Below are 13,484 nucleotides of genomic sequence, written 5' to 3' on the forward strand. Positions count from 1 at the left end.
AAATATTCTTCTTGTTTGTTCATGTCAAGCATTGCTGAGCAACTGGTTAGTCAAGAGACGGGTGCCCCAGTGTTTGCAAAACGTCCCTTTAACGAGTATGTTACTATTATTTAATATATTTCTGGATCTCTTTCTGGATATTTAACAAGCAAATTAATTCAATAAGATGGGGATTGGCCCTTTCAGCATGGTATGAAAGAATGCGTGCTGATAGCCATATTCAATGCTTGGTCCTCAATTTCTTCATGATAAATTAGGCACAGTGCAAAGAAGTTTCATTCTGAATGAATGTTGGCATGCAATTTGACAATGAAGGGCTGAACCTTACTTTGAGCTTCACACAATAGATTCATGCATATGCACTTAAACACCCGTTCTTTCCAGAAGGAATCATTGGCTAGCAAATTGAAATAGCAATCCAGTTGGAACTTTTCCCTTTCATAACTCAAGGGAAATCTATAAACTTACTCAAGAGAAGATTAATAGTTTGCAATTTCTTTTCAGTTGCTACATTTCAGGGGAAATTAGATGGATGTCCATAGTCTTATATCTTTCCTATGACACTTTATAATGTTTCTTTGTAAGCTGTCTAGCAGATGGCTCTTTTAAATTCATGTTGCATATAGTGTTTATGATTAATCCATTAAAAAATTAAATAAGATCTGTCTGAGCACTTATATATACACAGTCTACTAATAGTCTATGTTGGTAATGTGTATTACACTGATTTCTTCACTTAATTACAAAGTAAATCACCATTATAATTGCAAGACATCTACTTACCAACTCTTAAGACAAAGTCATTGTAAGATTGATAGTTGATTTCATCTAGAACATCAAACATTTCTATTGCAAAATCTGCCAGTGTACTCAGGTGGGAATAAATTGATCGCTTTGCCTGTGGTTTTAAAAAGATGGAGAAATGTTTTCAAAATGGTCATTGTGCTAACATCTAAATGCACCCCGACATGGTTAAATAGGCATTCTGCATGCTTATATTGTTGGTTTCTTAGATTTTGAGCAGACAATTTTGTTGACTTAACCCACAGATGATTTCTTCAATTCAAATGGATGTATTGTCCTTCTGGCCAAAATCCGACAGGTCCCAGGGAGAAAGTTCTGATCCATTTAACTATTTAAATACTTATTATCTTATTTTCACAGCTGAACAGGTAATATAGTGCATTGGCTTTCTAATATCTCAAATCAGTCTCTGACATTTAACATCATTATGACATTTCACAATCAGAAAGCTGTACTAGATATTTTGGTGCTCATGTTCTTTTACTTTATCTTTGAAGCATGCCTATTTACCTGCTATAAAATAAAGGAAAAAGGAACAGAGCTCCATTATATTAGATCTCTGTTTCTTTGGTACTTTGCACATTTTCACAACCTCCTGAGGAGCCAGAGCATTTTGCCTGAAAGAGGAGATGCATTCAACATAATTCAAGTGAAAGGGGAGGGAGGTCAACATGTCCCATCAATCGCCAACTCTTTTCTTGGATTTAGAGGTTGAACTGAACCCTCTTGCACTGTCAATAACCTCCTCTGAACACCAAATAGATTGGTAAATTGCATTTGAAAAAAACAATCAGGATTATTTGGATACATCAGCAAATTTGGATACATGACTTTCTACACCATTATCCATGTCATTAATAATGAATGTGAATAACTGAGGTGCTAACACAGATCCTTACAGGACACCACTGGTAACATCTTGCCAATTTGAGTGCCTATCCATTATCCCTACTTTCTGATGCCTACCAGTCAAGTGATTTCCCAGCCATGTCAGTAATTTGCCCTCACTCCTGCTGGCGTCTGCCTTAGTAAATCCAATTATGTTGGATTTTATCAAATGCTTTCTGGAAGTCCATGTAGATAATATCCATAGACATTCCCCAGTTTACTGCCTTAGTCACCTCTTGAAAAATTCAATGAGATATGGCAGCGATGGCCTACCTGTCATGAATCCATGCTGGCTCTCCCTTGTTAACTGAATATTTTCAAGGTATTCAGTAATCCCCATCCATAATTATAGACTTCAATAATTTCCCCACCACAGATGTTGGGCTAACTGGTCCATAATTCCCTCTTTCATCCATCTTATGAAAATGAAGTGACTTGTGCAATTTTCCAAATCAGTGGGGCAACTCCTGTTTCTAGGGAACTCTGAAAAATTATAATTAGAATGTTGACAATGTGCTCCCCTACTTCCTTGAACATCCTCAGATGGAAACTGTCATGTTCCAGGGATTTGTCATTCTTTAATTTTATTAAATGTCTCATTATCAATGTTTCACTAATGGTAATTCTATTTAGACATGAATCCACAATATCAAGGGTTCAGATTTCTTCAGATAGTGTCTTTCTTCAGTGTGCTCTGCTCAACCTAGGCTTGAGTAAATGAGAGACAAGTGTAAATCAGTCCCTCTGCCAGGTTCAAGCTGCGAAAGCAAACATCAGAGAATCTGTCAGACTGTTGGTGAACACCTGTGGAACACAGACAGGCACAACTTACAGGGCACTGAAGACTGTGGCTTTGAATTCACTTTTAATTAAGCCACTGTTGAGGCCTATCAGCCCTTTTGAGACACTTCTTGTGCTTGTAGATGTACATGTGTTTTGCTACACTTCATTTACTATATACTTAAGTAAATTTATTCACAGTTTTATTGTGTAAATATTGAATCTATTCTCTCATATCTTTCAGGCTAGTGGTTGCAATTGAGTCTTAGAATCACAAGGCCGGAACAGGGCTTGAGATTGTCATTACTGACCTTTCACAGCAGGACTGGTCACTGCTATATTATATGAGGGACATCATTTTGTCCAGATGTGTTAAGTCATGTTTCCACCTTTCTGTTTAAGTGACTATAAAAGATTCCATTGCATGATTTGAAGAGAAAAATGACATTCTTCTGATGTTCTGACTCATACTTATCTATTGCCAATAGGCAACAGGTTAGTTAACCATGAAGTGCTTTGATATGAAAGATCTAAACTGAAAGCAAGTTAGTTTTCCATACCATAAGACTGTCTTGTACCCACTGAAGAAAATTACGTATAGGATGAAGTATGGGCAGTCCCCACAAATGGGATCCATTCCGGAGTTTGTTTGCAAGTCAATTTATGTGCAAACTGGAACACAATGTAGGACAATGTAAAGTAACAGTTTGTAAGTAAAGGAAGTGTTCATATGTTGGGTCTTTAAAATTACACCCTGGCATGAGATCGCATTCATAAGTACGAGCATTCATAAGTCGGACATTAATAAATTGAGAACCTCAGGAATAGCCAGGTACTCAAGACCATTGATAAAAGTTTTATTTTTAGTGCGCCTATTTATTATCACAGGGTATCTCCAAGTACTTTAAAGTTAATTAATTACTCTTGAAGTTTAATTATTGTCCTTTTGTAGACAACAATAGCAGACAATTTACTCCCAGCAATGAAATAGAATACCAATTAATTTGTAAACAACAAACAATAAGGAACTGTTGATGCTGGAAATCAGAAACAAAAACAGTAATTGTTGGAGAAACTTAATACATCTAGGAGCATCTTTGGGGAGAAAGCACTTCAGGTCTAGTGACACTTCTTCAGAACTGTTCTGTTCTTTATCCCTAAAATCACGATATTTAATGTTCCTGTTAAGGTATACATTTAAATTATATAGAATTTACTGGACAGAATCAGGCCATTTTGACCAAATGGGGTGGGTCAGTATTTATGGTCCACATAGATCTGAACAGGTGAGGAAATAACTTGTCTGTTGAAAGGATTTAGGCAAAATTGGTCAGTTGTCTTGTGGTATGTTTTGTGAGCTGTATCTTTGAAAACAAAACTGATCTGTTTGAATACAAGGGGTCACAGTTTATGGACACTCGGCCTAAGAACATTCAGACTTATGATCAAGATCCCAAATGGGGTGTAATTTTAAAGACGTGGCATATGGACATTTCTTGTGCTTGTTTCACATCGTCCTGCATTGTGTTCCAATCTGCGCACAAATCAACTTGGAAACAAACTCCAAAATGGAGCCCATTCACAACCAGGGACTACCTGTAGTTGATTTTGAGACAGTTCCTGGGTACTAATTTGTACAACTCTGACCTGCTTAATAACGACTTTGTTTTGTATCAAAAGGATATTGGAGGTTTCCACCCTGTTTAATTTCATATCATTTGAGCTAATTAAGGATTGTTTTGTTTACGCTTGTGCTTTGAAATTTTTTACATATGACAACATGGGCAGTTATTAATCACATTAAAAAAAGGATATTCTGATCCTTTAATTAGGTAAATTCATCAGTAGACGTCATCAATACTTGCATGAAATAGTAATATCAATTGCTTATTCCAAAACAATTACCTTTCATAAGGTAGCTGGATTAGATATGATTCTAAAAGAAGGTTCAGTTAAAATAAAAAGTATCCATTTGTGGAACTATAACAAATTAGAGTAAATGGCAGGAATATTATTTGTCAGATATTTTTGTTCAGGCAAGTTTGGTGAATTTAGTAATCGGGTTCCTTCCGTAACCAATGCAGCACAGAAGAAAATGGTTATTTGCCCTGAAGAGGTTATATAAATTAGAGAGAAAAATACCAATAATATCTGTTCTGACAGAAAGACTGCATTAATTGGAAGTTTAAGTCATTATTCTTAGTGCATAATTTCTTCTACTCTGACATTCTTTTGCTGTAAAACATATTGAGCTGTTTAGCTGAAGGAGATTCTAAGGTTCTCGATTGGATTTGTAGCTTGGGGTGTGGATGCTACGATTGGTTCATTCAGTGAGCTGGTTCATTAGTTTGGAGAGGTTTCATTACCCTGCTGGGTAACATCATAGTGCAGTCTTGTATTTACCCATTTGTTATTTAAACGCTGAGGTTCGTCAGAGTTGATTACCTCATTTCTGTTTTTTCTAAGCAGTGGTTTGTATATAGGGTCTAATTCTACTTGTTTATTGATGGGCTTCTTGGTGGAGGACCAGGCCTCTAGAAATTCCCATGTTTATCTCTGCCTTGTCCTAGAACCCTGATGGTGTCCCAAGCAAAATGGTGGTTCTCCTTGTCTGTGTGTATGGAGACAAGTGAGTATTGGTCGTGTCTTTTTGTTGCAAGCTGGTGTCCATGTGTTCCCATAGACAATTTTCTACTTGACTGTCCAATGTAATGTTTGTCACAGTCCTTTCATGGAATCTTGTATATTACATGGAGAACCACCAGTTTGATTGGGAAGACAAGCCATAATCACATTGAATGACAGACCAGGCTTAAATATCAAATGACCTATTCTTGCTCCTACTTTTTATGTCCTTATGTTTCTGAATTAGTTAAATTCAGGGCCAGGCAGCAAGACTACAATCCAATTAAGGATGGTAGCCTCTCAAAGCTAAAAGGCAAACTGGATGTAATTGGAGGTAACCATCTTGAAGCTTGGATAATAAAATGTGAGGCTGGATGAACACAGCAGGCCAAGCAGCATCTCAGGAGCACAAAAGCTGACGTTTCGGGCCTAGACCCTTCATCAGAGAGGGGGATGGGGAGAGGGAACTGGAATAAATAGGGAGAGAGGGGGAGGCGGACCGAAGATGGAGAGTAAAGAAGATAGGTGGAGAGAGTATAGGTGGGGAGGTAGGGAAGGGATAGGTCAGTCCAGGGAAGACGGACAGGTCAAGAAGGTGGGATGAGGTTAGTAGGTAGCTGGGGGTGCGGCTTGGGGTGGGAGGAAGGGATGGGTGAGAGGAAGAACCGGTTAGGGAGGCAGAGACAGGTTGGACTGGTTTTGGGATGCAGTGGGTGGGGGGGAAGAACTGGGCTGGTTGTGTGGTGCGGTGGGGGGAGGGGACGAACTGGGCTGGTTTAGGGATGCAGTAGGGGAAGGGGAGATTTTGGTGAATTTTGGAGAATTTTTTGGATTTTGGAGAATTGGTGAAGTCCACATTGATACCATTGGGCTGCAGGGTTCCCAGGTGGAATGTGAGTTGCTGTTCCTGCAACCTTCGGGTGGCATCATTGTGGCAGTGCAGGAGGCCCATGATGGACATGTCATCTAGAGAATGGGAGGGGGAGTGGAAATGGTTTGTGACTGGGAGGTGCAGTTGTTTGATGCAAACTGAGCGGAGGTGTTCTGCAAAGCGGTCTCCAAGCCTCCGCTTGGTTTCCCCAATGTAGAGGAAGCCGCACCGGGTACAATGGATGCAGTATACCACATTGACCACATCTTGAAGCTTAGCATCTTTAACAACTTTGAAAGAAAGAAATGGCTATAGCAACCATGCTCCAACTGTGGAGGAGTTCCGACTCCACAAGGCAGCCAAAGCCTATGACTGTGGCCAGGTAGCTGAAAGAATCAGCATTTTAGGTCCATTCTGCAACAGAGAGATGATTCCAGCCAGCTAAAATGCTTGCAAAGCTATGGGTGGAGTGCATAAGTGGAGTAGAAAATTATCTTTAGTAGTTTTAAATCATCTGAAACCACTTGCAAGTAGGTAGCTGCTCTATTCCCCATCCCCCCACCCCAATCCAACCTTTAATAAAATTGTTTGGGGAAGCTGCCAGAAAATCAGTACTCCAGCTGACAATATTGAAATTTTCAATTCTCCATTTCTGTCTTGATTTCATTTGAATGAGAGCTGCACTCTTGAAACAGCATTTCCCAGTTATATCTGAAATTCTATCCAGAATAATGGAGTGTTGGAAAGCTAACACATAATACAGATAAGATGAAAAAAACACAAATGTTAATGTTTTTCAAATGTAATAGTGACAGTGAAATATATATTCACACATAAGGGAGACAGTGATGGTGTAGTATCAGTACCATTACATTAATAATCTAGAGGCCTGAACTAGCATGCAAATCCCACCACAGCATCTGGTGGAATTAAAAACTTAATATTTAATAAAAGTATTAATACATCTGGAATACAAAGCTTATATCAGCAAATTGTGATGATTAAACTATTACCTATTATTGTTAAAAACTCATCAGCTTCACTCATGTTCTTTACGTCAGGAAATCTGCCAAACCTTCCCAATCTGGGGGCTAGCCTTTTTTGACAGAGGAGGAATTATTCCCTTATAGGGTATGAATTCGTGGAATGCTTTACCTGAGAAGGCAGTAGAAGCTGGGTCATTAAGTTTATTCAAGACAGTGGTTTTTAATCAGGAATGGGATTGAGAGTTATGGGGATAAAGCATGAAAACGAAGTTAAGGATTGTCAAATCAGCCCTGATCTCATTGAATGGCACAACAGACAGGATGGGGTGATTGGTTTACTCTTGCTCCTATGTCTTGTGGGCCTCAGAACTGCAGCAGTGTGGCTAATTTTTGAACGTCCAGTGAAACTGTGCATTTCAGGGTGGGCATCAAATACTGGCATTGCTCATAGCATTCATCCCCATGAAAGAATAAAGAGAAAAAAAAACTTAAGAATGACAATTACCATGTGAAGAAAATGTTGAAGCTAGGTAATGTTCACATATAGATGAACTGAATCATTGTCCTTACAGTGATTGTGAAAACTCACTGCTCACAAAGCACTTCAATTTAGAACAGCATGGTGGCCCAGTGGTTAGCACTGCTGCCTCAGTGGTAGGGGCTCAGGTTCAATCCCAGCCTTGGGTGATTGTCTGTGAGGAGTTTGCACATTTGCCCCACATTTCTTTAAGGTGCTCTGGTTTCCTCCCAGAGTCCAAAGGTGTGCTGGTTAGGTGGATTGGCCATAGCAAATATGGGGTTTGTTAGGGGGGTGTCTGAGTCTTTGGAGGGTTAGTGAAGACTCAAAGGACTGAATGGCCTCTTTCCACACTGTAGGTATTCTATGAATAGCAGAATTGTAGCAGTACCAGAGGCAATGGCCTTGCAGGCAGTAGGAAACTTAATTAGTTGGCATAGAGAGGTATGACTGCCCTCCCAAATTCCTGCTCTCGCTGAAATAAAACTCTGGGTAAAAAAAAAGCCTAAGCTTGACATTCCTGCCAACTGAGGCTCTTATGTGATCTATTACCGACCACTTAAGGGCCACTCAAGTTGCCTATTCCCAAAATGGCTGGTGTGAAGTACGGTGTGGGGGGGTAGGGGGGGCGGTGGGGTATAAGCAGGCAGGGGGAGATGTTCTCCTTGAAGTGCACTAATTTGTGCACAATTGAAGTCATGGGGCAGAAATGGCTGCTTTGATCTGCACTCTTGCCCTTGCTTCTGACCCTATGATCCGTCCCGCACTTCTAAAACCAAGCCTGCGAGAATGTGCCGTCATGAGACTCTCCTCTTTTGTGGCTGCTTTTCCATCTTGGGAGTGCCATACTGTCAGCAGTAGCCTCCTCTACTCCATTGTGCTACTATGTACTAGAGCTGGTGGTCACTGATTAGCTGGCAGCTCGATGGCCATGATTTCACCTATTGAAGTCATGATACAGATAGAAGGTCCATCAACCACTAGCTCAGTGCCTCATTGATGGATAATCTTAAAGATTTCATATTCTAACAGGTCTCAGTTTCCTCCCATTGAAATCTTCCACTTACAGATATAGTTTGATGACTGAGAGATACTACTCAATGTGTGCATTTTGAATAGATGCATGAGTAATTGGTATTCCTGTTTTAATGAAATTTCCACTCGATTTAAAGTGAAACTTTGTGAACTCATGTTGTATTGTTCAGCTTGTCACAAATAATTTGACATATCCAAAGAAACACTGGAAACTGACGGTTGGTTTTAATAAACATTAGAAGCTGGGCAATGCGCAAACAGTACTTCAGATCTTTCAGATCTGGTTCTTTTCTACTGAACCACAACAATTTCTGTTGCATCAAATATGCTTCAGGTTTTTGGTTGGGTTTACAAACTCAAGAATAAAGAAATGCGCCACATTCTTTGGATTATGGAGTCTTCAGATCACCCTTTGAACCAGCAACAAGAATTCAGAGATTTCAAGCTGAATTGGCTGTTTACTGTAACTGAGTTTCAACTTGTCAAAAAGAAAAGCATAAATCCTCAATCAGTTGGGCATGAATGTAATGAATTTTTTTAAAATGAAAAACAAGATGTCACTGCTAAAGTACTAATGATGAAAAAAATATTGAGAGCAATGTACTATTGGTGCAGAGATAGTAGGAACTGCTGGTGCTGGAGAATCTGAGATAACACGGTGTAGAGCTGGATGAACACAGCAGGCCAAGCAGCATCAGTGGAGCAGGAAAGCTGACGCTGCAGGTCAAAACCCTTCTTCAAAAATGGGGGAGGGGAAGGGGATTCTGAAGTACACAGGGAGAGACAGGAAGGCGAATAGAATTTGGATAAAGGAGAAGATAGGTGGAGAGGAGACAGACATGTCAAAGAGGTGGGGTTGGAGCCAGTAAAGGTGATGTGTAGGTGGGGAGTTAGGGAGGGGATCGGTCAGCCCAGGGAGGGCGGACAGGTCAAGGAGGCGGGATAAGGTTAGTGAGTAGGTGAAGGGGGTGGGATTGAGGTGGGAGGAATGGTTAGGGAGGTGGGGACATGCTGGGGTGGTTTTGGGATGTGGTCGGGGAGGGGAGATTTTGAAGCTTGCAAAGTCCACATTGATACCCTTGGGCTGCAGGGTTCCCAAGCGAAATATAAGATGCTGTTCCTGCAGCTTTTGGGGGGCATCATTCTGGCAAAGCAGGAGGCCCAGGATGGACATGTCATCTGAGGAGTGTGATGGGGAGTTGAAATGGTTCACGACTGGGAGGTGCAGTTGTTTGTTGCGAAGCGAGTGTAGGTATTCCGCAAAGTGGTCCCCAAGCCTCCGCTTGGTTTCCCCGATGTCGAGGAGGCCACAACGGGTACAGTGGATACAGTATATAACATTGACAGATGTGCAGGTGAACATCTGTTTGATGTGGAATGTCTTCGTAGGGCCAGGGGTCGGGGTGAGGGGGGAGGTGCAGCACTTCCTGCATTTGCAGTGAAAAGTGCCAGGGGTGGTGTGGCTGGAGGGGAACGTGGAGCGGACAAGGGAGTCACAGACAGAGTGGTCCCTCCAGAAAGCAGGCAAGGGTGGGGAGGGAAAAATGTCTTCGGTAGTAGCGTCAGACTGCTGATGGCGGAAGTGTCGGAGGATGATGTGTTGGATTCGGAGGTTGGTGGGGTGGTACGAGGGTGATTCTGTTTTGGTTGTTATTGCGGGGAGGGGGCATGAGGGATGAGCTGCGGAAAATGCGAGAGACATGGTCGAGGGTGTTTTCAACCACTGTGGAGGGGAAGCTGTGGTCCTTGAAAAACGAGGACATCTGGGATGTATGGGAGTGGAATGCCTCATCTCAGAAGCAGGTGTGGCAGAGGCGAAGGAATTGGGAATAGGGGATGGCCTTTTTGCAGGAAGGTGGGTGAGAAGAGGTGTATTCTCAGTAGCTGTGGGAGTCGGTAGGCTTGAAATGGATATTTGTTTCCAGGTGGATGCCAGAGATGCAGACAGAGAGGTCCAGGAAGGAGAGAGAGGTTCAGAGATGATCCAGGTAAACTTAAGGTTGGGGTAGAAGGTGTTAATGAAGTGGATGAACTGTTCAAGCTTCTCGTGGGAGCATGAGGCAGTGCCGATACAGTCATTGATGTAATGGAGGAAGAAGTGGGGGATAGGGCTAGTATAGCTTTGGAAGAGGGATTGTTCCACATATCCTACAAAGAGGCAGGCATAGCTTGGGCCCATGTTATTTCTTCATAGATGCTACCTGCTCATTACAGATTGTAGCCCACACATCAGATGCTGAAGTCTAATATATTTAGATTTACACAGAAGTGCTTATACTTAGACAACTTAAATGACTGAGGTGTTGCTTTAACATCATAACTTAATAGTCTGTTATTCCCGAAATCAGTCTCGGCAATCCAAGGAAAGATTGCAGGGGGATAACTACAATGCAAATCAAGGCACCACAGCTCCAAAGACTGTTTGGTGGGCTGGGGTGGAGGTGGATGAAGGTATGATATAGCCTGTGGTACTAATAGGGGGCTTTATAACTAGGGGCAAAGGTGATCTCTTCTGCATCAAAGAGGAAGACTACTGAAGAGTCTGATACCTACCCTCTGCCAGGGTAAACAGTATTTCACAGAAGCTGGAGAGGAATTGGAAATGAGGGGAATAATCCCAGTAGTTATAGTCCACAATAGAATAAAGGGAAAGGGAGGGAACAGCAAAATGGCAATGCTAATAATCGAGAACCTCAGACTAATGTTCTGGGGTTATGGGTTTGAACCCCATAGCAGATGGTGGAATTTGAATTCAATAGAAATCTGGAACAAAAAGTTAGCAAAACTGGGACCACATAACCAACGCTGGCTGTGAAAAAACTCAATCTGTTTATCAGAAGCCACAGCGGACATAATCTTCGCAGCAAGACAAGTCCAAGAAAAATCTAAAGAGCAGCAATAACCTTTATACACAGACACCTTAGACTTCATAAAGGCCTCAACCTCACAAAGACATTTGTGAATTGGGAGATATAATGGAAAAACCTCCTCATACTTGGCTGCCCACAGAAACTTGTCATTACCCTCCCTCTGCTGCATGGCATTGTGCAAGCTGTGATCTTCATTAATGGGTGCTCTGAAAATTTTTTCTGACTTTCACTGATGGGAGCTGAGAGCTTTGAGAGTTTTAACAACGGAACCTAAAAAAAATGCATCTGCACGAATCTACATCACACTACATTAGTCTTGAACAGGGTGCATTTAGAGAAAAGAGAGAATTTGCATAAATACAGCATTTTCAATTCCTAACGATGTGCTGAAATGGTATTTAACTAAAAGAATATTTTTTTGAAATCCAGTCACGACTGTTTTGTAACAAGAAGCTGCTGGATCCCTATGTGATTATGAGCAAGGGAGGACTACTTGGTGTGATGCCTGGGAATAATGTTTCATTGTACTTCCAATAGTGTTATAGAGATCTTTTGCCATCACCTAAAAGGGCAAATTGGGCCTTAGTTATTAACACATCAGAAGGGCAGCACACCTTGGCACAGTAGTGATGTGCTGGCCTGGCGTTTGCGCTCACAATCTTGTGACTTCAGAGATGTGTTTGCAGTGGGTTAAGCTGACACAGGGGCTACAGCAGTGATGATACAAGGTGCATTTTCTTTATTGATTTAGCCGAATGCTGCTATAGCATCCTGATTTGGAAATATATCGCTGTTTTTCTGTCACAGTGTCAAAATCCTGGAATTCTCTTCCTAAGGGGCTTTGTGAGTCAACCTATAGCATGTGGACCGCAGTGGTTCAAGAAGAAAGCTCACCAACGCCTTCTCAAGGGCAACCAGGGACGGGCAATAAAAATGCTGGTCAGCCTGCGAAACCTACATCCCACATGTGAGCAAAAACAACAATGTCCTCTCAGAGGTCAGCACTGAGGCACTGGTTACTGTTGCTCATCTGTGCTGGGAAGCCCACATTGTCTGCATACCATACACAAAAGAAGGTCTCTACTTGGAGCACCATCTTGGCAAGTAGAGGATATGCTTCAAGGACATGCTCAAAATCTTCTTGAAAGCATCTGATATCGCACCTATTTGTGTCAGACGCCACCCAAACTGGAGAAGGAACATCAGTGGAATCTCCACCTTTAGCATCTCTGACAGGCTGAGGTGAAAACAAACAGTAGAAGAAGTGTTTGAGAATCTAAGCAGCCCACCCACCCGCTTTTTCAAATACTACCAGCCTTCATTGTGGCAGGCCTGGTGAATCCAGAATTTGGCTGTTTAGTCACCTCAAGACTCTCAGTCATCAGATGGGGCAGAAGTCATTTTTGGCTTTGAGGTACTGCCTGAGAAGACGACATGGTCACAGATGTCCATTTCAAGCCCACTGACTCCCACAGCTACCTAGAATACACCTCCTCCCACCCACCCTCCTGCAAAAATTCCATCCCCTATTCCCAATTCCTCCGCCTCCGCCGCATCTGCTCCCAGGATGAGGCATTCCACCCCCGCACATCCCAGATGTCCACATTCTTCAAGGACTGCAACTTTCCCCCCGCAGTGGTCGAGAACGCCCTTGACCACGTCTCCCGCATTTCCCGCAACACATCCCTCACACCCCGCCCCCGCCACAACCGCCCCCAGAGGATCCCCCTCATTCTCACATACCACCCCAACAACCTCCAGATATAACGCATCATCCTCCGACACTTCCGCCATCTACAATCCGACCCCACCATCCAAGACATTTTTTCATCCCCACCTTTGTCTGCCTTCCGGAGAGACCACTCTCTCCGCAACTCCCTTGTCCGCTCCACGCTCCCCTCCAACCCCACCACACCCGACACCTTTCCCTGCAACTGCAGGAAGTGCTACACTTGCCCCCACACCTCCTCCCTCACCCCTATCCCAGGGCCCAAGATGATTTTCCATATCAAGCAGATGTTCACCTACACATCTGCCAATGTGGTATATTGTATCCATTGCACCCAGTGTGGCTTCCTCTACATTGGGGAAACCAAGCGGAGGCTTGG

General features: G+C 42.4%; 1 protein-coding gene across 7 annotated transcripts in view; it reads right to left on the bottom strand.

Moving 5' to 3' along the window:
• The window catches only part of LOC125467327 (adenylate cyclase type 1-like), a 299,944-nt gene that overhangs the window by 13,040 nt on the left and 273,420 nt on the right, over window positions 1-13,484 (bottom strand). For all 7 annotated transcript variants that reach the window (XM_048563037.2, XM_048563033.2, XM_048563026.2 and 4 more), the window contains one exon: window positions 784-898. In XM_048563037.2, coding sequence (XP_048418994.2) covers window positions 784-898 — 115 coding nt within the window. The remainder of the gene's footprint in view (window positions 1-783; window positions 899-13,484) is intronic.

Source organism: Stegostoma tigrinum, chromosome 2 (genome assembly GCF_030684315.1).
Source record: "Stegostoma tigrinum isolate sSteTig4 chromosome 2, sSteTig4.hap1, whole genome shotgun sequence".
In the NCBI taxonomy this organism is placed as follows: Eukaryota; Metazoa; Chordata; class Chondrichthyes; order Orectolobiformes; family Stegostomatidae; genus Stegostoma; species Stegostoma tigrinum.